The sequence below is a fragment of the Drosophila willistoni genome (genome assembly GCF_018902025.1).
Source record: "Drosophila willistoni isolate 14030-0811.24 chromosome XR unlocalized genomic scaffold, UCI_dwil_1.1 Seg143, whole genome shotgun sequence".
NCBI classification, from domain to species: domain Eukaryota; kingdom Metazoa; phylum Arthropoda; class Insecta; order Diptera; family Drosophilidae; genus Drosophila; species Drosophila willistoni.
This window is the reverse complement of record NW_025814056.1, coordinates 2669768-2695958: the sequence shown is the minus strand read 5'-3', so window position 1 is coordinate 2695958 and position 26191 is coordinate 2669768. Positions and strand designations below refer to the sequence as shown.

Below are 26191 nucleotides of genomic sequence, written 5' to 3'. Positions count from 1 at the left end.
CTATGTTTCTTTCTCTTTAATTTCTAACTCTCAAACTTTCTCGTCTTTTCCTCGTGTATGACCTACATATAAGTATACCCAAACCCAAAAAAAAAAACACAAACACTTTATTATACACATTTAAATCATACTTTTAAAAAAATAAATGCATACACTTAATATTGAAATGGGTAAATAATGGCAAAAATGATATCTTATAATAAATAGTGAAAATATTCATCGCACATATCATGAACAGATGTTGTATGCTCCTCGTCACCGCTGTCCAAGCTACGGCGTAACGTAATCTTGTGTGCATTGGAGTATAAATCGTCATCGATGTTCGCACCGTCGGTTTCTATAAATGGATTCAATAATCATATATGTAGTTCATTAAGTGGAACCACAAACAGGATGGCATTTAATGAGTTACTATGTATGTAATATACATACATACACACATACTATATCGCTTATTTACTAAAAATCTGAGAATTGTTTACTGCTTATTTATTTATATGAAAGAATTATATCTGAAGTACTAGAGTGAATGAGTTGATTAAACTCACAAAAGTGTTCATTCAACCAGCTTAATATATCAGATATCTTTCACAGGCTGATCAGTGAATCATCGGGCATACCTCTATTAAATATGAACCACCCCTTTATTTGTGATTAGTTATCAGTCTTTTAGTAAATAAACGATATTTGCTGTACGACTAAAGAATTACTCAGTTTACCTGTATATTTTTGTTTTCTTCCCAATCTCAGTTTGGAGCTTGGACACAATACAGCCTCATCGCCTAAATCCAGCTCATTCTCTTTGGCTCTTTGCGAGTATCGCACCGGTGGGGCCAGAAACCAATATGATTGCAAAATACTCTTGAGGCCGGGCATTTGACGTAATTCCTCTAACTTCTGTGGCTGCTTGGAGAGAGTTTGGAATGCCCTCAATTGCAATGTCACTTCCTGGGATGTGGAACTAACAAGACTTATCACAGACTTGGCAGCCGTGGAACAGACCATAGGATATATTAAAACATCCGGATCTGTGGGAATATTGGTATATGCAACACCAAGAGCTCGTCGATTTAAATAGAACTCGAGATGCCCTCGACAGCGATCCAAATAGACTCCGACTAGACAACCCTGAGAGAATTTTTGGCCATAGGGAAGCTGTTCGCCACAATGTTGGATTTTACCGGAATACGAGAAGCCCCAGGATTGAGCATTGGTGCCTAATGCGGATACGAAATGGAATTTAAATTGTTCCAAATTAACATTTTCCGTGCCGATGCCAAACATCTAGGAGATAAAGGGGAAAACAAATGGAAAAATATTTACATTGAACTTTACTAAAGTCTTATCAACTAGTTGAGTCTCTGGTGTTCCTTCTTTTTCTTGACAGCTGTTGCCTGCCAACAATTTCAACGATTATCTTATCAGTTCATTGTAATCCCGCATTATGTTCTGTAAATTGAAATTGAGATCAGCAGCAGGCACAGTTGGTGTGCCACATATACATATGTATGTCCACAACAACAAAGTATACAAATTATGTAATGTATGTACATAAATGGATGTATACAGGAATGTTCCCTTATCACCAACCGACTTTGTCTGACATTCATCGGCTGCCCTATTTAAAAATAGTTCTCATTGCCATGGTTCTAGCCATGGTTTAAGATTGGGTCTTTCTTTCTACTTACCACATCTGTGCCAGTCAAAGCGGTAATGATACGCATCTCCCAGAAGTGCACCTTACCCGCCTTTAGCGGTTTCTCGCCACGAACTATGGCCGTACCCTGACTGTAGGTGGGATGGAATATGATGTCCCGTCCATTGATCTGAGCATCCGAAGAGTCTGTGGTTTGCCATAGCCAATCCAAACGATGTCCAGAATCGGCCTCGCCGCACCGGCACTTGACTAGGTCCAGAATATTACCCTTGTGATTGGTCACTTCCATGCAACGAGGAAAGAGGCAATCACAAAAGCCGGGACAGCAGTGATCTTGATGATGGTTGGTCAACATTTTTGATATTTATTTTTCCCACTGTTGTTATAGTTGCTTATCATGCAGGCATCACAAAACAAAGACGAGTTTACTGCTTGGCATACACCGACTGTATGGTTTCCAGTCAAACCAGCTCCAGATTTTTGTATAGCTGACTGCTGCTCATGCCCTGTATTAAATACACATGTAATGTTTTTGTTTACGTTTTTTCCGAACGGCTGCATGCCTTTGACCGTCAAACAGTGCTGCCAGAATTTCCGAAAGAAAAGTGCTAGATTTCGGAAAAAAACGTTGCTAAAAAAGCAAGCTTAAAACCAATTGAAAATTATAAGCGAAATAGCTAAAAAAATAATATGTTATGTTTTTCATTTTATTTGATATCAAATTAAAAATGATTCAATTAAAAAAGCCCAGCAAAATAGTTAAATACAAGTCCAATATCTTTGTAAATTACTATACACTTTTTTTTTTTAGATATATTTACAAAAAGGATAATGCATTATAAATAGCTAAAATGACACCACTGCTGCCAACACTAAGCCAATTTTTCCTGTGCTCATTTTGTCCCCCCAGCTCGTTTCGAGTTCGGCTGTTAAATATATCGACTCCCAAACGATGCGGCGCTTTCTTTAAAAATCGATAGACAATCATCGACCTACGTCTGTCGATTGCAAACATTGTGCCAATTGCCGATAACTTATAAAAGTGTACAAATTTGTGTGACAAGAATTGTTAAAATAATTGTAATTTTGCATTAAAGAAGCTAAAAAGTTATAAAACAAACATGGCTGATGCCGCAGCACGTCAGTTGCAGTATGAGTACAAGGCGGTAAGTGCTAAATAAATAGTTTTTCTATGACCGCATGCGGCGGCAAACGTTTACATTAATTTCCCCATTCCACCTATTTATTTGCTCATTGCAGAATTCCAATCTTGTGCTGCAAGCAGACGTACGTCTCATTGAGAGACCTCGACGTGATGAGGCCACCGGAGAAGTGTGTTCGCTGGTAGGAAAACTAGATGGCACCCGGATGGGTGATCGCTATCAACGTACGAAGCCAGAGAAAACAGAGGAGCGCAAACAGAAGCGGCAAAAGCGCGATGAAGCTCAGTATGACTTTGAGCGGATGAAGGGAGCTACTTTGCTATCCGAGGGAATAGACGAGATGGTCGGCATTGTGTATCGTCCCAAAACGCAGGAAACGCGACAAACATATGAGGTATTACTGAGTTTTATCCAAGAGGCCCTAGGCGATCAGCCCAGGGATATATTGTGCGGTGCAGCAGATGAAATATTGGCAGTGCTTAAGAATGACCGATTAAAGGATCGGGAGAAGAAAAAAGACGTGGACAGCTTGCTTGGCTCAGTGACGGATGAGCGCTTTGCCTTACTGGTTAATCTGGGTAAAAAGATCACGGACTTTGGCTCCGAGGCGGTGAATGCATTAGCAGCCACACAACCAAATGAGGAGCAGATTGATGAGACATATGGCATCAATGTGCAATTTGAGGAATCTGAAGAGGAAAGCGATAATGATATGTACGGCGAAATCCGCGACGAAGAAGGTGGCCAAGATGAGGGCGAAGAGGCCCGAATAGATCACACACTACACTCTGAAAACGTAATTATAAATTGTAATTTTCCATGATTCATTGTATATTATTTTTACATGAACCCTTTTTTTTAGTTGGCCAACGAAGATGCAGCCACTAATGTGAAAAAAGATCGCGTCACATTGCATCCATTAGATATAGATGCTTATTGGCTGCAACGTTGTCTAAGCAAGTTCTACAAAGATGCCATGATCTCGCAAAGTAAAGCAGCCGATGTACTCAAAATACTTAAAGATGCTGCTGACGAGAGGGATTGCGAAAATCAGTTGGTCCTGCTGCTAGGCTACGATTGCTTTGACTTCATCAAACAACTAAAACTCAACCGCCAGATGATTCTGTATTGTACCATGTTGGCCTCGGCTCAAACGGACAGCGAACGTCAACGTATAAGAGAGAAAATGCGTGGAAATACGGCGCTAGCCAAAATTTTGAAACACCTGGACACTGGAAAGGCAACCGACGAGGGAGCTGATGGTGCCGAGGGTGACTCCCGTGGCGGAGGGAAGCGTGGTAAAGGTCACGCTGATGGCGAAGACGGTGATCAGTCGGCTGGTCAAGTAGCTGGAGTTCGACAACTATTAGAATTGGATGAACTGGCCTTCACACAGGGTTCTCATTTTATGGCCAATAAACGTTGCCAGCTTCCGGATGGTTCATATAGAAAGCAACGCAAGGGTTATGAGGAGGTTCATGTGCCAGCCCTCAAAGCTGTTCCATTTGATGCCAATGAAGAGCTGCAGCCCATAGATAAGCTACCCAAATACGTTCAACCCGTATTTCAGGGTTTTAAAACATTAAATCGAATCCAAAGTCGCTTGTATAAGGCCGCCCTGGACAGTGATGAAAATATGCTACTATGTGCTCCCACAGGTGCTGGTAAGACCAATGTGGCTTTACTTACTATGATGCGGGAAATTGGCAAACACATCAATGAAGATGGCACCATTAATTCGCAAGATTTCAAGATAATCTATGTGGCACCCATGAAATCTTTGGTGCAGGAAATGGTGGGAAATTTCGGTAGACGCCTGGCTTGCTACAATCTCGTGGTCTCTGAGTTGACAGGCGATCATCAATTAACTCGTGAACAAATCGCCGCCACCCAGGTTATTGTGTGCACACCAGAGAAATGGGATATTATTACCCGAAAGGGTGGCGAACGCACTTTTGTCAGTTTGGTGCGTTTGGTCATCATCGATGAGATTCATTTGTTGCATGACGAACGCGGTCCGGTGTTGGAAGCCCTTGTGGCTCGTACCATAAGGCAAATTGAAACTACACAGGAGGAAGTGAGATTAGTTGGTCTATCGGCTACTTTGCCCAATTACCAGGATGTGGCTGCATTTTTGCGTGTCAAACCCGATAAGGGACTCTTCTATTTTGACAACAGCTATCGTCCCGTTTCACTGGAGCAGCAGTATATTGGTGTCACTGAGAAAAAGGCCCTCAAACGTTTCCAGGTGATGAATGAAATTGTCTATGAAAAGACCATGGAACATGCTGGAAGAAATCAAGTACTTGTCTTTGTACATTCACGCAAAGAAACGGGCAAAACAGCACGAGCTGTAAGGGATATGTGCCTCGAACAAGATACCCTTGGCAGCTTTCTCCGTGAGGGATCAGCTAGCATGGAAGTTCTTCGAACCGAGGCAGAACAGGTTAAAAATACGGAATTGAAAGAACTTTTGCCATATGGCTTCGCAATCCATCACGCCGGGATGAGTCGAGTGGATCGTACATTAGTGGAGGATCTCTTTGCCGATCGGCATATCCAGGTGCTTGTATCGACGGCTACCTTGGCCTGGGGTGTGAATTTACCAGCTCACACTGTGATAATCAAGGGCACACAGGTCTACAACCCTGAGAAGGGCCGCTGGGTGGAGCTGAGTGCTTTGGATGTGCTGCAAATGTTGGGTCGGGCCGGTCGTCCGCAATATGACACCAAGGGTGAGGGCATTCTGATAACCAATCACTCTGAGCTGCAATTCTATTTGTCGCTTTTAAATCAGCAATTGCCGATTGAATCGCAGTTTATTTCAAAGCTCCCTGATATGTTGAATGCGGAAATTGTTCTCGGAACTGTGCAGCATTTGCAGGATGCAGTTAATTGGCTTGGTTACACCTATTTATACATTCGAATGCTTAGAAATCCCACATTATATGGTGTTTCGCATGATGCAATAAAGGCTGATCCGCTGCTGGAACAGCATAGGGCAGATCTTTTGCACACTGCTGCGTGTTGCCTCGAAAGAAGTGGCCTGATTAAGTACGAACGGAAGACTGGACATTTTCAGGTGACTGATCTGGGACGAATTGCCTCGCATTATTATCTCACCCATGAAACGATGTTGACGTACAATCAATTGTTAAAACAAACACTGAGTGAAATCGAACTATTCCGTGTATTCTCACTGTCATCCGAGTTCAGACACATTTCCGTCAGAGAAGAGGAAAAATTGGAATTGCAAAAACTAATGGAACGTGTACCGATCCCTATTAAGGAGTCCATAGAGGAGCATAGCGCCAAGGTAAATGTTTTACTTCAAGCCTATATATCTCAATTGAAATTGGAAGGATTCGCTTTGATGTCTGATATGGTGTTTATTACGCAATCGGCTGCTCGTCTAATGCGAGCTATCTACGAAATCGTTTTAACCCGCGGCTGGGCTCAGCTGGCAGACAAAACGTTGACCCTATGTAAGATGATCGATCGTCGCATGTGGCAATCAATGACTCCGCTGAGACAATTTAAGAAAATGCCGGATGAGATAGCTAAGAAATTGGAAAAGAAACATTTCCCTTGGTCACGGCTCTACGATTTAGAACCACATGAATTGGGTGAACTTATAAGAGTACCCAAATTGGGAAAGACAATACATAAGTTTGTCCATCAATTTCCGAAACTTGATTTATCCACGCATATACAACCCATTACTAGGAGCACCTTAAGAGTGGAATTGACAATTACCCCAGATTTTCAATGGGATGAAAAGGTTCATGGCGCCTCTGAGGGCTTTTGGGTGTTAATCGAGGATGTGGACTCGGAACTTATACTCCATCATGAATTCTTTTTACTCAAGCAAAAGTACGCTCAGGATGAACATCAGCTAAAGTTCTTTGTGCCCATTTTTGAACCATTGCCTCCGCAGTATTTCCTGCGTATTGTCTCAGATCGCTGGATTGGAGCCGAAACCCAATTGCCAGTATCATTCAGGCACTTAATTTTGCCTGAAAAGAATATGCCACCCACAGAGCTATTGGATTTGCAACCTTTGCCAATTAGTGCTTTGCGTCAGCCGAAATTCGAGTCGTTTTACAATCAGAAATTTGCACAATTCAATCCCATCCAGACGCAAGTTTTCAATGCCGTCTACAACAGCGATGAGAATGTCTTTGTGGGGGCTCCAACCGGCTCGGGCAAGATGACCATAGCTGAATTCGCAATAATGCGTTTATTTACCAATCAAGCCGATGGAAGATGTGTTTACTTGGTATCCCAAGAGGCTCTAGCGGATTCGGTCTTTGCCGATTGGCATAGCAAATTCTCTGCTTTAGATATTAAGGTGGTGAAATTGACCGGGGAAACTGGAACCGATTTGAAGCTTATTGCAAAAGGTCAATTGATTATAACGACTGCCGATAAATGGGATGTCCTGTCACGTCGCTGGAAACAGCGCAAGAATGTGCAATTGGTGAATCTCTTCATTGTGGACGAACTCCAGTTGGTGGGAGGTGAAGACGGTCCCGTCTTGGAGATTGTGTGTTCGCGCATGCGTTACATCAGTTCGCAAATTGAGAAACAGATCCGTATTATGGCATTGTCCGCCTCCCTCACAGATGCCAGAGATGTGGCTCAATGGTTGGGTTGTAATCCGAATGCCACCTTTAATTTCCATCCAAGTGTGCGTCCCATACCCCTGGAATTGCATATACAGGGCTTCAATGTCACCCATAATGCCACACGCATTGCCACGATGTCCAAGCCCGTGTACAACTCAATTTTGAAATGGAGTGCTCACAAGCCGGTAATTGTATTCGTCTCCTCCCGGAAGCAGGCGCGCTTGACGGCTATTGATGTACTGACATATGCCGCCTCAGATTTGCAGCCAAACCGTTTCTTCCATGCCGAGGAGGAAGACATACAGCCATTCCTTGAAAGGATAACGGATAAAACGCTTAAGGAGACTCTGGCGCAAGGTGTTGCCTATTTGCATGAGGGCTTAACCGCCTCAGATCATCGATTGGTCGAACAGCTTTTTGATTCGGGGGCCATCCAAGTTGCTGTTGTCTCCCGTGATCTATGCTGGGGTATGAGCATATCCGCCCATTTGGCTATTATTATGGATACACAATTCTATAATGGTAAAAATCATTCCTATGAGGATTATCCCATCACCGATGTACTACAGATGATTGGACGTGCCAATCGTCCCAACGAGGATGCTGATGCCAAATGTGTGCTCATGTGTCAGAGCAGTAAAAAGGATTTCTTTAAGAAATTCATTAATGAACCCTTACCCATCGAATCGCATTTAGATCACAGAATGCATGATCATTTCAATGCAGAAGTGGTTACCAAAACCATTGAAAACAAACAGGATGCCGTTGATTATCTCACCTGGACATTCTTGTACAGACGACTGACACAGAATCCCAACTATTACAATTTGCAGGGAGTAACCCATCGTCACTTGTCTGATCATTTGTCGGAGCTTGTCGAGAATACGTTAAGTGATTTGGAACAAAGCAAATGCATAAGCGTAGAGGATGATATGGATACACTGCCACTTAACTTGGGCATGATTGCAGCCTACTACTATATCAACTATACGACAATAGGTAAAAATCTCGACAATATTTAGAATAATTTCTCAAATTAATCAAATTATCTATTGCAGAACTCTTTAGTTTGTCGTTGAACAGCAAGACCAAAGTCCGTGGTCTCTTGGAAATTATCTCTTCGGCAGCGGAATATGAGGAAGTAATGGTCCGACATCATGAAGAGCAAGTCCTACGCACTCTATCCCAACGTTTGCCTAATAAGCTAACCGGACCTAATGAAACGGCTCCAAAGTAAGACCATTCTACATTACTACCCATCTGCCGACAGAAATTAACAGAAATCTCTCATTTTAGATTCAATGATCCGCATATTAAAACAAATTTGCTGCTCCAAGCCCATTTATCCCGCTTACAACTGGGTCCAGAGCTGCAAGGTGACACCGAACAGATCCTGAGCAAGGCCATCCGATTGATTCAGGCTTGTGTGGATGTTTTGAGTTCAAATGGCTGGCTTTCGCCTGCTGTGGCAGCTATGGAACTGGCACAAATGGTCACACAGGCTATGTGGAGCAAGGATTCATATTTGCGTCAATTGCCTCATTTTAGCACCGAAATTGTGAAACGGTGTGCCGAAAAGGTAAGTCTTGCTATTTTTCTTTTTAGTAAAAAAGGCATGATTTCAATGTATTTTTCATTTTCTAGAAAATTGAGACTGTTTTCGATATCATGGAGTTGGAAGATGAGGATCGATCTCGTCTTCTGCAATTGTCCGATACACAAATGGCTGATGTGGCTCGATTCTGTAACCGGTATCCGAACATTGAACTTAACTACGAAGTGGTGGACAAAGATCGCATCAATTCTGGTTCCACAGTCAATGTTGTCGTACAATTGGAGCGCGAAGATGAGGTAACCGGACCGGTAATTGCTCCATTCTTCCCTCAAAAGCGTGAAGAAGGCTGGTGGGTGGTCATTGGGGATCCTAAAAGTAACTCTCTGCTCTCCATTAAACGTCTTACGTTGCAACAAAAAGCCAAAGTCAAGTTGGACTTTGTGGCCCCGAGCCCTGGAAAACACGATTATACTTTATACTATATGAGCGATTCGTATTTGGGTTGCGATCAGGAGTATAAATTTTCAATTGAAGTGGGTGATTTTCAATCTGAGAGTGAAAGCGAATCGGATTAAACCCGATAACAAAGTAATGAAAATGACGATTGTAGAGTAAATAAAGAATAACCATTTATAATTTTTATCAAAATTTACCACTTAAAATTAGTGTGCTTTATAGTAGACAAGGAAATAATTTTGGTTAATATCGGTTTACAACTGATATTTTCAAATACAATATTTTTAAGGTTACCCAACACTAGTTGGTGGTGAGACATGATCTAAACAATCGCTTAAGAAAGAGAGAAAAATAGTTGCTCTCGTTCTAATTTGTGAAATACATGTAAGATTAAGTAGTTTTCTTGCACTAAAATGCTTAATTAATTTGTAATTGTTTCTTTTAAATCGCGGAAGTCTGCTTAAATTGAAATCGGCAAACAAGGATAATCAAGAAAAAGTTCAGAAACAGAGACTTTTTGCCACTCAATACCAAAGAACAGAAAGGAAAGGTGAAAGTATTTTCCAAATTTTTAAAATGAGGAAAACGTACAAGCGTAGATAAATGATTGAATAATTGGTTTTGTGAAACCTTTATTCTGGATTTTATTCTACAGATTGACGTCAAACGCCAATATGAATAAAAGTATAAACGTTGATAAAAGTATATAATTGAGGGCAGAAGAAGATTGCCTACGCTGTCTTCTTTTGAAAGCAGATAATTTACATAAGACTGGTATTATAATATTCATTTATAATGAATATTCTTGTAGATTATAGGAGAAAGACCAGTTAACCACTTATATATGTACATATAAACATATCGTTAATGTTATATTACTACAATTTAATTTACTTTTCGGAATTCTGGTCCTAAATCGCTTAAGTCCTTGTAATGCTAAAGAATTCCACATGTGATTTTCGTTTTTTTGTTTACAAATATTTATTTATACCAGAGTTTACAATTTATAAGAATTAAGCAGGATCACATTATATCTCTTCTGCGAAATTCCATGGCACACACTCTCATGTCTAGCGGCTCACGGAAACGGCTGCTCCGTGACTGCTGCCATGTTGACCGCCAGCACCATTGGCGAAACTGTTGGTTGAGCTGAAATTTATCGTTTGTCCGTTGGGTAGATGATAAACTTGACTAAGAGAGGCTCCTGCCGAATTGTTGTTGCCAAAGGGATTCGAATTCTGGGCTTGCGTTGCTGTACTGGCAGAGGAAGCACCAAATGAACCATTAGCACTCTGTGATTGGAAGCCTTGAGCCTGGGCATTTGATGCCGATGAACCCGAATTAAAACCGTTGTTGTAATTGCTTTGAGCAGCTCCGTTAGAGGCAGCCTGTTCCTGATTATAGCCATTGGGCCCCAAAGGACCAAGGGGATTTAGTTCGACATTGGCGTTGGCAGTGCCACCGTTGGGTCCGGCACCAACATCAACTCCAGCTTTAGTACCACCGGCACCGGCCGATGTACCAGCTTGAGTTTGTTGTTGTCCGCCAAATTGTTGATTCCCTCCAAATCTTTGATTTCCACCAAAGCCTTGATTACCACCAAATCCGCCACCAAAATTGGAATTGGGACCACCAAATCCGCCGGCGCCAAATCCAGGATTTCCAGAAAATCCGCCACCAAATTGGCGCTTCACACGCTTGTGTGTTGCATAAATACGACGTAGCAAATCCTTTGATTCCACAGAACGCACTCGCCTCACCTGCTGCCGATTGGGCTTGGGTTTAATGTATAAAGCAGATTCCACGACAACTTCCTCAATTGTAGCACCTTTCGAAGCTGTAAATTTGATGAATTGGATAATATCAATTACGCGAAATGGCAATTAATCACCGGATTAAGAAAGACTTACGTAACTCTTCTTCGTCAGCGTGGACCACTTGTTTTTCGTTACGTTTGTTCAACAGCTGCGGGGCTGGAGCTCCCGCTACCAGACAAATGGTAGAGATTATTAACAAAGAAATTAATAAATTCATTTTGAGACAAAAGAAACTGGCGTCTGTTGGCTTACGAGCTTGGCAAGCAACTAATTTTTTATTTTTGGATGAATTCTACGCTTAACTTTTTCGCCCAAACCGAACTCAACTCTCACTTTTTAGATCACTCGATGGCAGGGAGGTTTGTATGAGATGCCGCCAACAGGGGTGAACGGGTAAAAATCTGTCACTTTTTGGCACATGTAACTATTAAATTCGACATAAACCTTTATTTAATATTTCTGTGTAGATAAGAAAAACAAAAAAAACGAAATTGATTATAAAATCAAATTAGAAAACAACCAAAAAAAAAGCGAGAAAAAAAAAAAAACAAAACAAAAAAAATGCGAAACCGGTTTCAAACCTAGCCGAAGAACTAGTTTTTGTTTGCTTACCAATTTCTGGTTTTGCTTAGGATCTCCTTTTCGGGAACAGATGATGCTGAGCGGCAATTTGAAGCCGTTAGTGGGAGGCGAGGCAAGTGGAGGAAACAAAATTGATTAGAGGGCAACCCAGTAAACTTACAAAAGCTGATAATGATTTCATTGAATCTAATTAAAAATATACAAGTGGTGTAGCAATTATTAAATACATTTTAGGCGGGCAGCTATGTAGAAATATTCTACATCAGTTCCAATAAATCGTAGAGATTTCAGTCTGAAGACAGTTTCAGTAGGCCCAAGAATTTGTATGACAGTTTGCCAATTTGATTATTTTAGCATATTAACTACTTATAAGTCTGAAAGAATAGTTGTTCCCTGGATTATATGCTCGACCAATAAATTGAATTATTTTGGCTTATACTGGTACAATATTTTGTTTTAAGATCGTATTAGACTTAAACTTTTTTTTTTTGTTTAATATTATATTATTTATATTATATTATCATTTGCATGTTGAAATACCAATTTAAAATTTCAACAATTTAATATATATATATATATATATAATTACATACACAAAAATAGTTGTTTTTAAAATTAACATTTAAGTAAAGCATAAAAATTAAGTTCACGCTGGGACACACACAACAATTATTTTTTTTTTGCTTTCCACCGAAATGAGACTTGATGATTTTGTTTTTCTTTTCTGTTTTTTTTTTTGTTGAGATCGTTCCATAAGTAAATACTTATACTTATATGTATGGATGCGCGTTTTTTTTTTTAATGATTATGGAATATGTGCATTTTAATGTAATAGGTTTTAAGCAAAGGAAATTAAAATTATTCAGAGACAGTAAAAATGTAAATTTCATTAAAACAGAAATTTTTTTTTGAATTTTTATCGATATGTAAATATGTATGTTAGATTTGAACGTTGCAACAAACGAAGAGAGATAAAACATAATTTTATTGTCTCTGAAAATTGACTCCCCCTTAAGCTTAATAGCTTACAATTATAAGGGCAAATCAATTTGTACAATCTGACTTGCCCGGATGAACATGAACTATGTATACTCTCACTGCATGAGTGTGTAAGTGTATGTGTGTGTATGGTGTGTGTTATGTATGAATTTTTCTACAGCTTGAGGGTCGTGATGAGGCGCTTCAAAGGTTTTTAAATTTCAAAATGTTTCTATGCGAGTTTGTCTTTCACATTTTGTCTTAAGGAGTACAACATAATGGTAATGAATTTTGAGATTTAACTTATGATAAGAAAACACAAAACCAACAAAACTGAGCACAATTCGAGTACAAATATATATGTATATATAAGTAGTTGTTATTCAACCGATTGGTTATTCAATGCCATGTGCAAAGATCATAACCAGTCCAGGATCGATCATGACATCCTCGGTCATGTGTAAATTATCGCAGCTTAAGACGAGCACTGCTTGTTTGCCTGAAAAAGTCCAGAGTTTAGAAGAAACAACTTGTTGATTAAACATTTTAATCTCCCCTCACCTGGAATGCGACGACACACATAGTTGTCATAGATGCGACGATTATTCTGACGGGTCTCTAGGGAGGCCAAGCCTCGCGGCCAGCGTCTTTCGTGACAGAATTCCATAAGACTATCCAAAATGTGAGGCGGACACCCGGATTCGGAGAGAGCACGCTTTATCATTAGCTGTAATGCATCATCTGGTGTGGAGATCATGCCGCCCCACCGTGTTACTCTGGCCCGGGGAAGTGCCGAACTCCAACGTATCACCTCATCGCGTTCCATTTGATCGGCGATTGCCCGCATAGCTGGATTTGATACGCGCATGGCACGCATAAAATCTTTAAATAACTGCAGTTCCCGCTTCAGCTCATTGATGGTTAGCTGTTGATCTGTTAGCTCCGATTTTAATTCACCCATTTTTTCTGTTTGCTTCACAATTAGCGTACGCAGTTCCCTTACACAGTTGTGATCTTTGAGCTCATCCTTAGGGATATCGAACCCGCAGCCTTTCTCGCAGGGAAACGGACGCTTCGGATTATGGATACACTCTTCCAAATGAGAATTGTATGCATCTAGCTTGAGCACAGCTGTGCAGCCATATGGCGCATTGTCACAGGTAATAGAGAGACGCGACAGCAGGTTGCGCAAGATTCGTGGCACTGCGCGCAAGTTGGCTGTGGTCAAGGAATTCCGATCGACAGGACATGTTGGTTGTCGAGTGAGCCACTCGTTAATGCATCCGCGACAGAAGGCGTGCTCACACATCACCGCCTGCAAAAGGCAGAACCATAATATGTTTATCACGTTCATGTGTGGGTGGTAGTGCACTCCATTGACTTACCTGCAGGGGATCTTCTAGAACTCCTGAGCAAATTGGACAGGTTAATTCCTCGTCTACATCGCCCTGAAAGCGATTTACATCGTACCCCATTTTATGTGTTGTTCTTTCAGAATTCTACATAAATTTAATTTTATTCGACTTTCTCGATGTAAATTGCAAATTTTTATATTGTTGTTTTTGTCACCGCCAGCGTTGCCAGTATTAGGGAATTTGGCAATTTCAAACGGTCACACTCTCAAACTGCTCCATAGTGCCACCTAGCGCCACCGAGTTAATTCGGAGCTCAGAAAGCAAAAATTGGCTAGCACAAACATTTATTTCTAGTATTATTATAATTTAAGCCGTTAAGTCAAACAATTGCACGGTTCAAAGAAACGTTATAATCCGAGTTTGTGGAGAACCACTACCATTACGCTGTCAAGATGATGAACGATGCTGCAGCTCTGGCAAATATGATTCCCTACGACACAATTGGACTCTACGAGCAGCCCAAGCCCCGATTCATTTTCAAGATGCCCCGTGTGGTGCCTGACCAGAAATCCAAGTTCGAGAGCGATGAGTTATTTCGCCGTTTGTCGCGGGAGGGTGAGATTCGTTATACGGGATATCGGGAACGATCCATTGAAGAGCGACAAGCGAGATTCCTAAACGGCTGCCGCGAAGGCCACACAGAGACAAGCTTTGTGGCATCGGGCACCAATCTTCAGTTGGTGTTCAATGCAAATCAGAATCCCTACCTGCACGACAAAGAGTGCGATTTTGAAAAGGAGCATGGCAAGGTGCATATCAAATCGTACTTTATTATGAACGGTGTATGTGTGCGTTTTCGTGGCTGGCTGGATCTGGAAAGGTTAGACGGCGTGGGATGTCTAGAGTACGACGAGCGTCGCGCCATGCACGAGGATGCCATTCTTCGCGACCAGATCGATCGTTATAATCAGCGGCTTCGCGAATTTGAGGATACCAAGCGAGCCTATCGTGACAATCGCCAGGATGAGATGGAGGCCGTACGACGGGGTGTCGTTTCTGGCGGAATCGGTGTAGGAGCCAGTATGTGGCGACGTTAGTTAGACCTTTGGACGGCAACTGTGTCCTCCCAGTCGCCGCAGCAAGAGACTCAATTTGCAAATAATACTCAATATTTTATGAAAAACTATAATGCTCCGTCAAACACTCTATAATATGGATCTGCTTAGGTACAATTATTCTAAGAATTGCTCTCGAATACACCTATGTACATATATGTACGTCTGTAAGCTCTTAGTCTGTAGGAATAGTTTGTACTTTTTGTCTAACGTATAGTTTTATTATTAATCCCAGTAAATGTCAAATAGCGAATAGTATTCTATTAATTACTTATATATATTAACGTAAAATTGTTTTGATATTTTTATTATGACACATTGTGAGCTCTCTTGATAAAGATTGAGTGCTGGATGGGAGTGTATGGCATGAGCTCGGTTATTAAGACTCGGACGTGTACTTCATTTTCGCCCAAAAATTCTGGTTAACCGTTGCATTGCCTCATGTACAATTATTTTTATTAATGCGAATTTATTAGAAAAAAGGACACATCTCTCATTAAATGGGTGTAATTTTTAGTCGCTGAATATTTAATAGTAAACGGCATTCATTTATTATAAAGTGTAATAAAAATTTTTTAGGATTTAATGACAATAAGACGCGCATTTAGTCAAAATATTGCTTATCTTAAGCTCTAACACACACACATACACTCGTAACAATATAATTTTGCAATCAACCTAATCTACTAAGCAAAATATTTCTCTCGAAACTAACAAAATGTAGATAAAAGCGTTTCAAAGAGTCCAAGTGGAATCAGTTATCAGCCCCACGAACAACACAAATGCATGTGGGGTAAAGTCTTCGGGTCCATCAATAACCAAACTATTTCGATTTCTCGGCGGCCTGTTTCTCTTGGAACCGTCGGCGTTTCTGGGCAATGTACACCACCCAAATAAAGGATATGATTCCCATGAATATAGATCGGAACTGCAAATAGATGAATATCAGTACAGAGTTTGCATGCAACATGAAATTGTTTATAAACTTACCATGGGTGGTACATAAGCCATATTTAGATAGACAAACAAAGATAAATATTGCCAATTGGCACGCAGTAGTGGCCAATATAGTTTTTCCACATTCTTTACGGCTGTGCTATGTGAATTACCCTCGAATAAAGAGAGGAAGTATAAGGAAAGAACCTGATAGATCGGAGCATAGACTAAACGTTCCGACAAGAACAAGAAGAAACGCCTAAAACGAACATCATCATCGAAAAGCCGCTCAACGGTTTGATAAAAATAGTGGGGTACACTGCCACCAAAGATAAATCCATAAAGTCCATACGCAAACACACTGTGCTGGTTGAGTTTTTTCGCTCCCGCCAGACGCTGGGATGTAACATTAGCTGTGGTAGCTAAGACTGACCTGAAGTGAAATGACCCCAATTAGCAAGCAGGTGAAGTGGGTGGTAAAGGAAGATAAGAGTAAACTTACGCCGTTATGGACTTCGTACGCACTGGATGGTTGAAAAGTTGTTCCAGATAAGTACCGAAAAGGGAGTAAAGAGGCTTGGAAATGGACATTGTGTTGTGCTAAAAAATCTAAGAAGTGAATAACAATAGAGTCAAAGTTCAAAGTACATAGTTGCACAGCCAGATCGATAGCAGCAACCGGCTTGATTGGATTAATAAGATTAATGTTTATTAATAACACTAACCAAAAGCTTTTAAACGTAATGGACCGGTCGAATGTTAACAAAAGACTAAATACACCTGTAGATCCATTTATTTATTTTTATTACTCTCTTAAAGTTGCATTCAATCGTCTATCGTGAATATCGATATATCGATACAACGATATTCGATACATCGGTATATTTTGCAGTTTTGCCCGTCTTTAATGTGTCATCAAAATTAACGAATTTTGTGCATAAATAAATAAAGTGTTAACTGTCTACGAATGAAATGGAGTTTCCACCGTGTCCACCCTCTTTGAAATCGATACAGCATTTTCTCAAATTGGCACAGGAACATGACAATCGGGATGTGATCATTGCATATTGGGCAAGACTCTAGTGAGTGTAAAGGAAAAACAAAAGTAATATCCATTTGGTTTAAATGTTTGTTATTATAATCCAGTGCCCTGCAGGTGGGTCTGAAGGCCTCCACCCAGAGTCCCGAGGAAACGAAACTGCTGTTGGGTAAGTCGGAAAGAAAAAACGTCACCATGACTCATCTCATCTGTTTGTTTGTTTTGGTTTTTCTGGCTCCATCACCACCACCAACACCCACTAGCCATAATGGACTGGTTAGAGCAGATGAAAAAGCAGCACGCCGATAATGAAGCCTTAACCAACGATGTTGCTGCCCAGGCACACATTGAGAACTATGCATTGAAATTATTTTTGTATGCCGACAAACAGGATCGCGAAGAGAATTTTGGCAAGTGAGTGATCAATATGTATGAAAAAAATGTTCCCCTTCAATGGAATTCTTAATATATAAATTTGTGATTTTAGGAACATGGTCAAGGCGTTCTATTCTAGCGGAGTACTTTACGACATTTTGCAAACATTTGGTGAACTGAGTGAGGAAGCGACGCAGAATCGCAAATATGCCAAATGGAAGGCCGCCTACATTCACAATTGCTTGAAGACGGGGGAAACGCCCAAACCCTTTGCTGCACCCGATGACACTGAGCAAGAGGAGTCCGCTGGAAATCCGGCCAGTGGGGAAGGTGACGAAGGTAACAACATTGGCCATGAAGCTAGCGGTGGCGGTGGGGATCCGGCTATCTCTGACAATGCCAATGACGCAGTGCAACCATCTTCGCCAACTACGCAAATAACACCTCCCACAGCCGAGGAAGTGCTAAATAATCCAAACAAATTGCCCAGTCCACCAGTAGAGGAGGAGAAACCTGGTGGCTTTGAGCCATATGTGCCTACAGCACAGCCTCATCCAGCTGCTGCTACCATTTACCAGCCAATTGAACCAGTGGCTGGAGTCCAAATAACACCAGATCAGATGATTACGGCCCAAAAGTACTGCAAATATGCGGGCAGTGCCCTCAATTATGACGATGTAAAGACAGCCATTGTTAATTTGCAAAAGGCTTTAAAACTGCTGAGCACTGGGTCCGAATAAATCTTATACAAATATACATATATATTTTTTAGAAACTCACAGTTAACGCTAACACCATAAACCCTTATAGTATATACTGATATATTCTCGCACTTATTGCTTTCCAAGCTAATAATATATAAAAAAAAATAAAAACAAAGTTCTGAAATTTAAGTTCATATGAGTTGTTCGAAATTTATTAGAAATTGTCACTAAAAGGCGTGCTCTTAGTTCGGGCACTAATTTAGACACTTCTCTTTGCTGATGAAGTATTTTTCATTCGATTATGAATTCTGTCTTTATGTCAAAAGATATATAGTAATTTGTATAATATATATAATATGGGTTGTTCACCTTAGTACAAGAAAAAAGGATTTCATGTTTTGGACAACTAAAATTAGTTCCTTTTATTAGCACATTCAAATGCCAAATACAGATCTGGCATTTTACAACGCGGCGCGCATTTTATTTGAAACATTCGCAATAATCTATAGCCCCAAATGAATAATTACGTATATGTTATTACGAGAAAGATCAATTTATGATTTACTATCTTAAATTCAGAATACAAACGAATTGTAAAACGACTAAGTTACTAGTCGATATCTACGAGAAGCCTAATATGGCAGATCTAGTTTGTAATCCAATAGAAGGAAGTTAAGAATTAATATAAACACAATAGCGAATCACAAAACTGTTTTTGGGGTTTGTTCAGTCTTTGGGAATATAAACGACATAGCAATGAAATTATTTCCGGTTTTGTGGGTTTTTATTTTTCGAACGGAAATCAAGATTTGAATTTTAAAAAAACTGGATATGACGTTTTGCTGTTGGAATAGGAAGAATGTTATTTATCGTATTTTTATACAGCTCCCGAAAAAATTGTTTGGTTTGTATAACATTAGGTAGATAGGCAGAAAATACATATACATATTATGGGATTAGATACTTATAGGTATGGTCTTTGATCGCACAATAAGAGGTGTTTATGGCATACATGTCCGACTGCTCTAATTGTTAATATTAAAAAGATTTCCTAAAGATAAAAGTGTCCATACAAAATTGAAAGGTGCTGTGCGCGCCGCTTATGAATTATTCAATAAGAATTTTTAAAATGTTGTATTTTTTTAGTACTTGTATAAGGACCGATTCTAGAAACCTTTATTTGAACGACCCTTACATATATACATATGTCTATATATATATATATATATATATATATATATATATATATAAATTGGTTATATTTATTTGACACTCAAACGACGTGAATTTAATCAAATTCGAAGATTATGTGTCAATTCAGCTAAAGGATGAGATTATAATGATGACTGATTGGATGAGTATATATGTATAAATATATACTTATGTATGGTGTGCTTAGGTAGTGAGTATGTGTGTGTGAGAGTGAGTGTGTATAAGCAAATCCTTTAGTCCTGCTTAGCTCCATTTGCTTGCGTTTGAGTAGCCGCCTCCAGTTCCTCGGTAAGGCGTGCTGTTTGATACCAGACAACCAAACGTCCACCTAACATAAAGGTAAAAACCAACGCAGGTCCGGAACGTTCAAAGGGGTCGCTGACCATCCAGTGTTGATAGATACCCAAAACCATAAGCACCAGCAATGTTATATTCGCTGCATTTTTCACTTTATCTGTGAATTAAAAAAGGTTTGTTTTATTAGAGAAACCTCTTGTTGTGTATTTCAGAATAGAATAGAAAGTCGGGGCACTGACGTTATTAAGTAAAATAAATTTTATCAAGCCTTTGCCAATTTATTTCTTTCAAATAGCTATCTTAAGAATATAGATTTGTTTATATTAAAATTGCTATTGCAAAATAAGAGGCAATTAAACGCTGCGGTTGGTGCTCATATAAACGGAACACACAGAACAGACGGAACTAGACATATTGAGTAACATGAACTCGGTTGTTGATACTAATCATGAATATATTTATATACATTCATATAATCTAATCAAATATGTATGAATACCTAAATGCATATGGATTTCTTTACAATGCTCAAAAATCAGCAGTGATCAGTGCCCAATTTAACGATCTAATTTAATCATTATACTTACGATATGGAATCAATGCCATTGCCAATCCGCATAAAATCTCCAAAATTCCGATGGTGCGTCGGTACCATTTCGATGGCACTTTTAATCCAAATAGGGCAGTCAATGGGAACACTTTGGCATATTTTACATACTCGGTGCGCTGAAAGTGCGGAAGGGAGAAAGGGGGATTATAATTGAAATTTTATAATTATTCATAGAGCGCGAGCCCCGAGCGATATGCAATGCAGATGTTTATTTTTAAATACATATGTACATGTATTTCTGTGGCAATTCCCAAGTACCCCCCCCAATAGAGATTGCCATTTGTTTGCCCTAAAATGCGATGATGAAGAATGTGCAAAGACGCAAACATAAATTAAAAGTGAAAATGGCTTGCAATCAATGCAATGCCAATTTAAATCGATGCCCACACGTGCAAATATACATACATACATATGTATGTATGTACATTTCTAAGTCTTTAAATATAATACAAAAATTACATACGTCATTTTGGCGCTCGCTCTCCTTGCCAGAGCATTGCAATGCGAAATATTTTGTTAATGAAAATACACAAAACTATGCGCAAGAAGTAAAGCGATAAACAAATAAAAATTGCCAAAATGCTGAAAACTTATCGTAAAAGAAAAAGGGAAAGTAGTACTAAAAGTACCCTGGTTACCTTTTTGGTTTATTTTTTTTTGTTTTTAGCGTCCTAAACTATTTACAAAATGTAAACAAGAAATTGATTTGAATTGTGAGTGGTATTAAAACTTGAACAGCTGTTTGAATACAAACAAATCTATATGGTTTGGGAGACTTTTCATATACATATATGTATGTATGTACATATATCGTATTTGTATATACTACATATTTAAAATTTTTGAAAATACATGCATATGTATGTAGATGCATTGCAAAACAAGGGGATTGTGGAACCAATAGCATTATTTTGATTGGAGAAGGGGATAAAGGTGAATTGGGAAAAAATATATTTTCCATTAAACATTAATTGATATTTTCCTAAATAATAAAATATTAACACCTCCATAAATATATATTTATGTATATAAATATAATATATAGAAGTATATGAATGTCATTTGTGTTTCTTCCTCTATGATTTTGAATATGTTTGAAGATCATTCCGAAAAACAAAAAACAATATATATATTGTATATATTTTTTTGAATGCCAATGTCTGGCATTGGCGAGGTTGAGTTCAATGTAAAATGATTAGTCATTTGTATAATATTTTGCAATTTGAACTTAAATGTACTTTTCAATAAATTTATTCCAGTTATATAAGTGCACTCTGAATGTCATATGTGTATTTATTGGACCATTTCATCAAATTTCACTTACGGCCACACAAAACAACATAAAAAAGAAACGAAATAATAATGATTGAATCGGTGAATTCAACATAATTTGAGGCTGTCGATTTCAAGTTGCATCGATTTTTCACTCACCAAATCCTTGTAGAGATCCTTACTAATGTGTGGGGTTAATTTTAGCGCGCCCACGAAGATAAAGAAGAGGCCCAGCAGCACGGAGAGGCTCTTCAGCACAATTGTGTTCGAAGTGGGCATTTTGTGTGTTTTTGAGTGTTGATTATATCTCAAGACTTTTGCTTATGCTTTGTTGCCTTTTTTTTTGTTATTTTTTTTTAATGCCCGATATACGGATGTTCTGAGGAGGATTTATGTATCTCAAATATGTCTAAATTATGAGTGGGGCGCGCGCGCGCCTAGTTGAAAGGGGTTGTGTGGCTGCAGGGGTGTGGGCGGCTTGGGGCGTAGTTCGTCGCTAGGATTGAGTTTTTGGGGAAGTATATAGTACACACAACACCCTACTATAGAATAATACACCGGTTGCTAAATTTAGAAAGACGTCGCAGCTTTTCGTGCCGCACCGAACGGAAAAGTATGAAAAAAAATACCAACAACAACCAATTAGAAACAAACTTGAATATTTGGCAATATTTTAGGCTCTGTCTGTGCCTGATTTTTGTTTGGTTTGGTTTGGTTCCCGTACGTTTGGCCACGGCACGCTATGGCGTTCGAAAAGAGACTGAGAGACGGCAAGTTTATTTCGGCAGCAGCATCCCAAAACATTAAAAAAAATCAATATACATATGTCGAGCATTGGCCAAGAACTCTCCTCGGCATGAGCGAAAGAGCAGGCGCCCTTTAGACCACAAAGAGAGAGAGAGAGAGATTGGATAAGTGAGAGGACTAAGACAGCTGCATTTATGAATAGCTAGCTTCGGTGGTTGTTTTTCCAAATTGCCATGGGCGCAAGGAAGCCTCCACCCTGTCCACCAGGACCAGGAAACGTACCCAAGCCAGTCATCCCTCTTCAGCAAATGCAACAGGACTACATTATATGCATTTGAACACACAATTTAATAATTTGTTTTTTTTTTTTGTTTTATTCAATCATTTTTAATTAATAGATCTTATTTACGATTTTTGGATGACATTTTTGGAAGTCGTCAGGGTCTAAACTACGATTCTAAATCAGTAAGTTCATCGACACATTCTTGTTGCGACAATCGACATCGAGAGTTGTTAAAACTATTCCAATGAAAACTCTCTGAAGAAATATTTATTGTTTGGACAATTCGATATTGTAAACTTGTTGTAAACAAAATAAAAACCAATTCAACATAATAATATTGTACCTACATATGTACATATGAGCCAAAAAAAAAAAAAAAAACAGTATATTGTGGCGTTCCCAGTTTTTAGGTATTGACTTCTGTATTGTCAATTCCCAAAATATAAATATCAGTAGCACTCGTACTTATTCATTGTAATATTTGGCTTACAGTCTACAATTCTTCGAACTTATTGACCTACCAACCCACTGGACCTCGTCCAGGGACTTCATCTTGGGGGGCATAAATGCGTTTTGATTCGACCATGCGTTGATTGTAATTCGCAACCTGCTCACATAGCTGTGCATTTTCATGCAGGGCCCGCTCCTCATCATACTCCAGGCTGGCTACTCCATCTAAACGTTCCAGATCCAGCCATCCGCGAAATCTTACGCAAACTCCATTCATAATGAAATTAGAACGCAAATGCACTTTTCCGCGTTCCTTCTCGAAATCACATTCTTGGTCCTGTGTATACGGGTTGTGATTGGCATTGAAGTAGAGTTGTATGTTGGTACCAGAAGCCACAAATGAGAGCTCTGCATAGCCTTTGCGGCAATCGTTGACAAAACGCATTCGACGCTCGTCAATGGAGCGTTCCCTATAGCCTGTGTACCGCACCTCACTTTCGCGACTAAGGCGCCGGAAAAGCTCATCGGTTTCGAATTTTGACTTCTGGTGAGGAACCACACGCGGTATTTTGAAAATAAATGAAGGTTTCGGTGGCTCGTACATGACCAACGACTCGTAGGGCGGTGGATGGATAGCAGATAAGGCTGCTGCTGCTTCTCCGAGATTCTGATGGTGATGCATTTCAAACGGTGAACAAATATTAACTGAATGTATTATTCAGATTAGCTGCCCTACTTATACGGAAAAGTAACGACAAATTTTGAGAGACAGGTCGTAATTGCATTATACCTGAAAATCGGGAAGTTTATAGTTTTATGATCTTACCGACCATCTGTCGGGATTGTAAGGGCTAAGAAGGTTTACCTGTTGAAAAAAAGTGGAGGTCAGCAGGTACATATTTCCAACAACATATTTAAATTTGAATTTTGACAGCTGTGTGGCGTTGCCATATGGCCATATGCCGATTAGTGTGTGACCAAACTTTTTGAGTTATAAACATTGTATTAATTAATAATATTTTTAAGCAACAGCAATGTCTCTTGTTGCTTACGCCGCCAGCAGCGATGAAGATTCCGAAAATGATGAGCCCGTTTTATCAAAAGTAACAGAAAGTACAAAAAATCATATAAGCGATGATGATGATGACTACGTGCCCCAAGAGGTAACTTTGAACCAGCTAAAATCTTCGAGTGGACGATTTGCATTGGCATTGCCCAAGCCCAAGGTCTCTGCAGCATCCAGTCCAGAAGAGGAGGACAATGTAGAAGGGACGTCAGTTTTTGCTACACTTCCGACACCACGATCAACTGTGGCAACCGCTGAGGAAGCGGATGATGAGTTTCTACATAAAAAACCATCTGCTCTGGTAGGCAGTGAAGAATTGGAAAAGCCTCCACCATTGCCAACTAAGAGAAGCGTCAAGATCAGCATACCCTCGCTAAGAGATTTCTCAGATGTGGACAAAGAGATATCTGAAAAATTGAAATCCCGGAAAAATGAAGTTAAAACCAATACACCCAAAGGATCAGGACTGTTGAGTTTATTACCCCAAGCCAAATCCGAGCGTAATTTTTCCAAGACAGATTTAGCTGTGGCCGCACAAAAACCACAAACTGTTCATGCAACCAAAACGTCTGTAGCGGCCTCTCCCTTTGTCCCGGATACAGTGAAGCAGCGCAGAGCTGCCCATAATACTGAAGCCGTTGATGGTGTGAAAAAAATTATTGCTCCGCACAAAAAATCAAATACAGCCCGACCGTCCGCTACATCGTTGGTTGCTGTTAGCGATAGCGAAGATGGTGATGACGATGATGATGATGGAGACTTTTTCTCACTGAACAGCGAGCACCGTCTCCCAGAGGTTAGCAGCAATGAGATTAATGCATTGGTAGCAAAGCGTGCTGCTAGAATGGCTGAGGCCAGTAATAAATATCTGGAAAATGTGACAGAACGACAGGTCCCCGAGGAAGAGTCACAAGAACACGATCGTCAGGCTGAAAATGAACATCATCTGCGACAAATTCAAGCCCGCAATCGTGACGTGCAACTTAACGCCGAAGCAATGGATGCATTGGTGGGTAAAAATGCTAAGAGGCGGCGTAAGGAAGCAAAGGGAATGCAAGTCATCGAAATTTCTGGTTCTGAAGTCCACCCCAATCGTGAAGAATGGATGCGAACCGCTTTGGCTTCATCCACAACGTTCCAACCCACAGGCGTGCTTACAGACGAAGAGCCTGTGGCGGGCACAAGACGTAAACATCAAATAACTTATCTGGCCCACAAGGCCAAGGCCAATGAGGCTGAACTACAAGCCATGTGGTCGGCCAACAGGAACACACGACGTGTGACACAGAGCAAATATGGTTTTTGATTTATTTACAAATTTCTTCTTAAAATAAATATGCTTAATTATTGATCTATAAATTTACAATTAAACGGTTTAATCATATAAGCCATCCCTCACGCTTTCCTAGTCGGCTGCCCACATAGACTATCGCTGTAGTTAAGAGAAGACATAGTGGAGTCATTGTGAAATAGATGGGTATCTGCTGTGGGTACTCGAGGGTCAGACATATCATCACCTGAGATGTGATTGTCAGCAACACCCCGGCAATATTCCATTTATAGAGCAGTAAAAGATCTGCTAGCCTATTTAAGTTACGCCATTTGCGAATAAACTTTATAATCACATAGATGATGAGGATACAGTCGAAGAACCAAAGCGGCGTAAAAGTGACAAACCAGTTCCATGTTGTGCGCGGATCCAGCCGTAAGCATAACAAAATTAGGAACACAAGGACAATGAACCATGTGAAAAGTGCCCGATGGGCTAATGTCATTGTTTTCCAGTTCCACCACAAACGAAAACAATACAAAATAAATTGTTTACTTAGTAACAGTGTGACCAGATTTCCGATCCACCCACAATCAATGTGACCAAAGTAGTTTTATCTCATAA

General features: G+C 39.9%; 11 protein-coding genes across 11 annotated transcripts; 4 read left to right on the top strand and 7 right to left on the bottom strand.

Moving 5' to 3' along the window:
- Positions 1-106: 106 nt before the first annotated feature.
- LOC6646495 (SPRY domain-containing SOCS box protein 3) lies at positions 107-2227 on the bottom strand. The gene is made up of 3 exons (XM_002069136.4): positions 1689-2227; positions 720-1284; positions 107-337 (listed from the first exon to the last, which is right to left on the bottom strand). Exons 1-3 carry the CDS (start codon positions 2010-2012, stop codon positions 195-197), a joined length of 1032 nt encoding a protein of 343 aa, XP_002069172.1. The 5' UTR covers positions 2013-2227; the 3' UTR covers positions 107-194.
- A 437-nt stretch (positions 2228-2664) lies between these two features.
- On the top strand, positions 2665-9651 carry LOC6646494 (putative U5 small nuclear ribonucleoprotein 200 kDa helicase). The gene is made up of 6 exons (XM_002069135.4): positions 2665-2823; positions 2918-3616; positions 3683-8447; positions 8507-8681; positions 8745-9027; positions 9093-9651. Exons 1-6 carry the CDS (start codon positions 2779-2781, stop codon positions 9576-9578), a joined length of 6453 nt encoding a protein of 2150 aa, XP_002069171.2. The 5' UTR covers positions 2665-2778; the 3' UTR covers positions 9579-9651.
- A 764-nt stretch (positions 9652-10415) lies between these two features.
- LOC6646493 (ATP-dependent RNA helicase glh-2) lies at positions 10416-12003 on the bottom strand. Its single transcript, XM_002069134.4, has 3 exons — positions 11889-12003; positions 11370-11735; positions 10416-11296 (listed from the first exon to the last, which is right to left on the bottom strand). The coding sequence occupies exons 2-3, from the start codon at positions 11491-11493 to the stop codon at positions 10530-10532; spliced, it is 891 nt and encodes a 296-aa protein (XP_002069170.1). The 5' UTR covers positions 11494-11735; positions 11889-12003; the 3' UTR covers positions 10416-10529.
- Positions 12004-12820: 817 nt separating this feature from the next.
- On the bottom strand, positions 12821-14391 carry LOC6646492 (E3 ubiquitin-protein ligase NRDP1). The gene is made up of 3 exons (XM_002069133.4): positions 14222-14391; positions 13398-14151; positions 12821-13335 (listed from the first exon to the last, which is right to left on the bottom strand). Exons 1-3 carry the CDS (start codon positions 14309-14311, stop codon positions 13232-13234), a joined length of 948 nt encoding a protein of 315 aa, XP_002069169.1. The 5' UTR covers positions 14312-14391; the 3' UTR covers positions 12821-13231.
- A 103-nt stretch (positions 14392-14494) lies between these two features.
- Positions 14495-15590, top strand: LOC6646427 (protein big brother). Its single transcript, XM_002069132.4, has one exon. It carries the CDS (start codon positions 14644-14646, stop codon positions 15286-15288), a length of 645 nt encoding a protein of 214 aa, XP_002069168.1. The 5' UTR covers positions 14495-14643; the 3' UTR covers positions 15289-15590.
- A 243-nt stretch (positions 15591-15833) lies between these two features.
- On the bottom strand, positions 15834-17058 carry LOC6646426 (peroxisomal membrane protein 2). Its single transcript, XM_023178075.2, has 4 exons — positions 16968-17058; positions 16745-16851; positions 16297-16675; positions 15834-16234 (listed from the first exon to the last, which is right to left on the bottom strand). Exons 2-4 carry the CDS (start codon positions 16831-16833, stop codon positions 16130-16132), a joined length of 573 nt encoding a protein of 190 aa, XP_023033843.1. The 5' UTR covers positions 16834-16851; positions 16968-17058; the 3' UTR covers positions 15834-16129.
- A 70-nt stretch (positions 17059-17128) lies between these two features.
- Positions 17129-18549, top strand: LOC6646425 (vacuolar protein sorting-associated protein VTA1 homolog). The gene is made up of 4 exons (XM_002069130.4): positions 17129-17324; positions 17389-17450; positions 17545-17695; positions 17769-18549. Exons 1-4 carry the CDS (start codon positions 17215-17217, stop codon positions 18394-18396), a joined length of 951 nt encoding a protein of 316 aa, XP_002069166.1. The 5' UTR covers positions 17129-17214; the 3' UTR covers positions 18397-18549.
- Positions 18545-22500, bottom strand: LOC6646424 (novel acetylcholine receptor chaperone). The gene is made up of 3 exons (XM_002069129.4): positions 21911-22500; positions 20457-20595; positions 18545-20026 (listed from the first exon to the last, which is right to left on the bottom strand). The coding sequence occupies exons 1-3, from the start codon at positions 22028-22030 to the stop codon at positions 19806-19808; spliced, it is 480 nt and encodes a 159-aa protein (XP_002069165.1). The 5' UTR covers positions 22031-22500; the 3' UTR covers positions 18545-19805.
- A 532-nt stretch (positions 22501-23032) lies between these two features.
- LOC6646423 (protein brother) lies at positions 23033-23954 on the bottom strand. The gene has a single exon (XM_002069128.3). It carries the CDS (start codon positions 23911-23913, stop codon positions 23299-23301), a length of 615 nt encoding a protein of 204 aa, XP_002069164.1. The 5' UTR covers positions 23914-23954; the 3' UTR covers positions 23033-23298.
- Positions 23955-24219: 265 nt separating this feature from the next.
- Positions 24220-25643, top strand: LOC6646422 (nucleolar protein dao-5). The gene has a single exon (XM_002069127.3). The coding sequence runs from the start codon at positions 24266-24268 to the stop codon at positions 25601-25603; it is 1338 nt and encodes a 445-aa protein (XP_002069163.1). The 5' UTR covers positions 24220-24265; the 3' UTR covers positions 25604-25643.
- On the bottom strand, positions 25578-26175 carry LOC6646421 (transmembrane protein 60). Its single transcript, XM_002069126.3, has one exon. The coding sequence runs from the start codon at positions 26070-26072 to the stop codon at positions 25677-25679; it is 396 nt and encodes a 131-aa protein (XP_002069162.1). The 5' UTR covers positions 26073-26175; the 3' UTR covers positions 25578-25676.
- Positions 26176-26191: the final 16 nt, after the last annotated feature.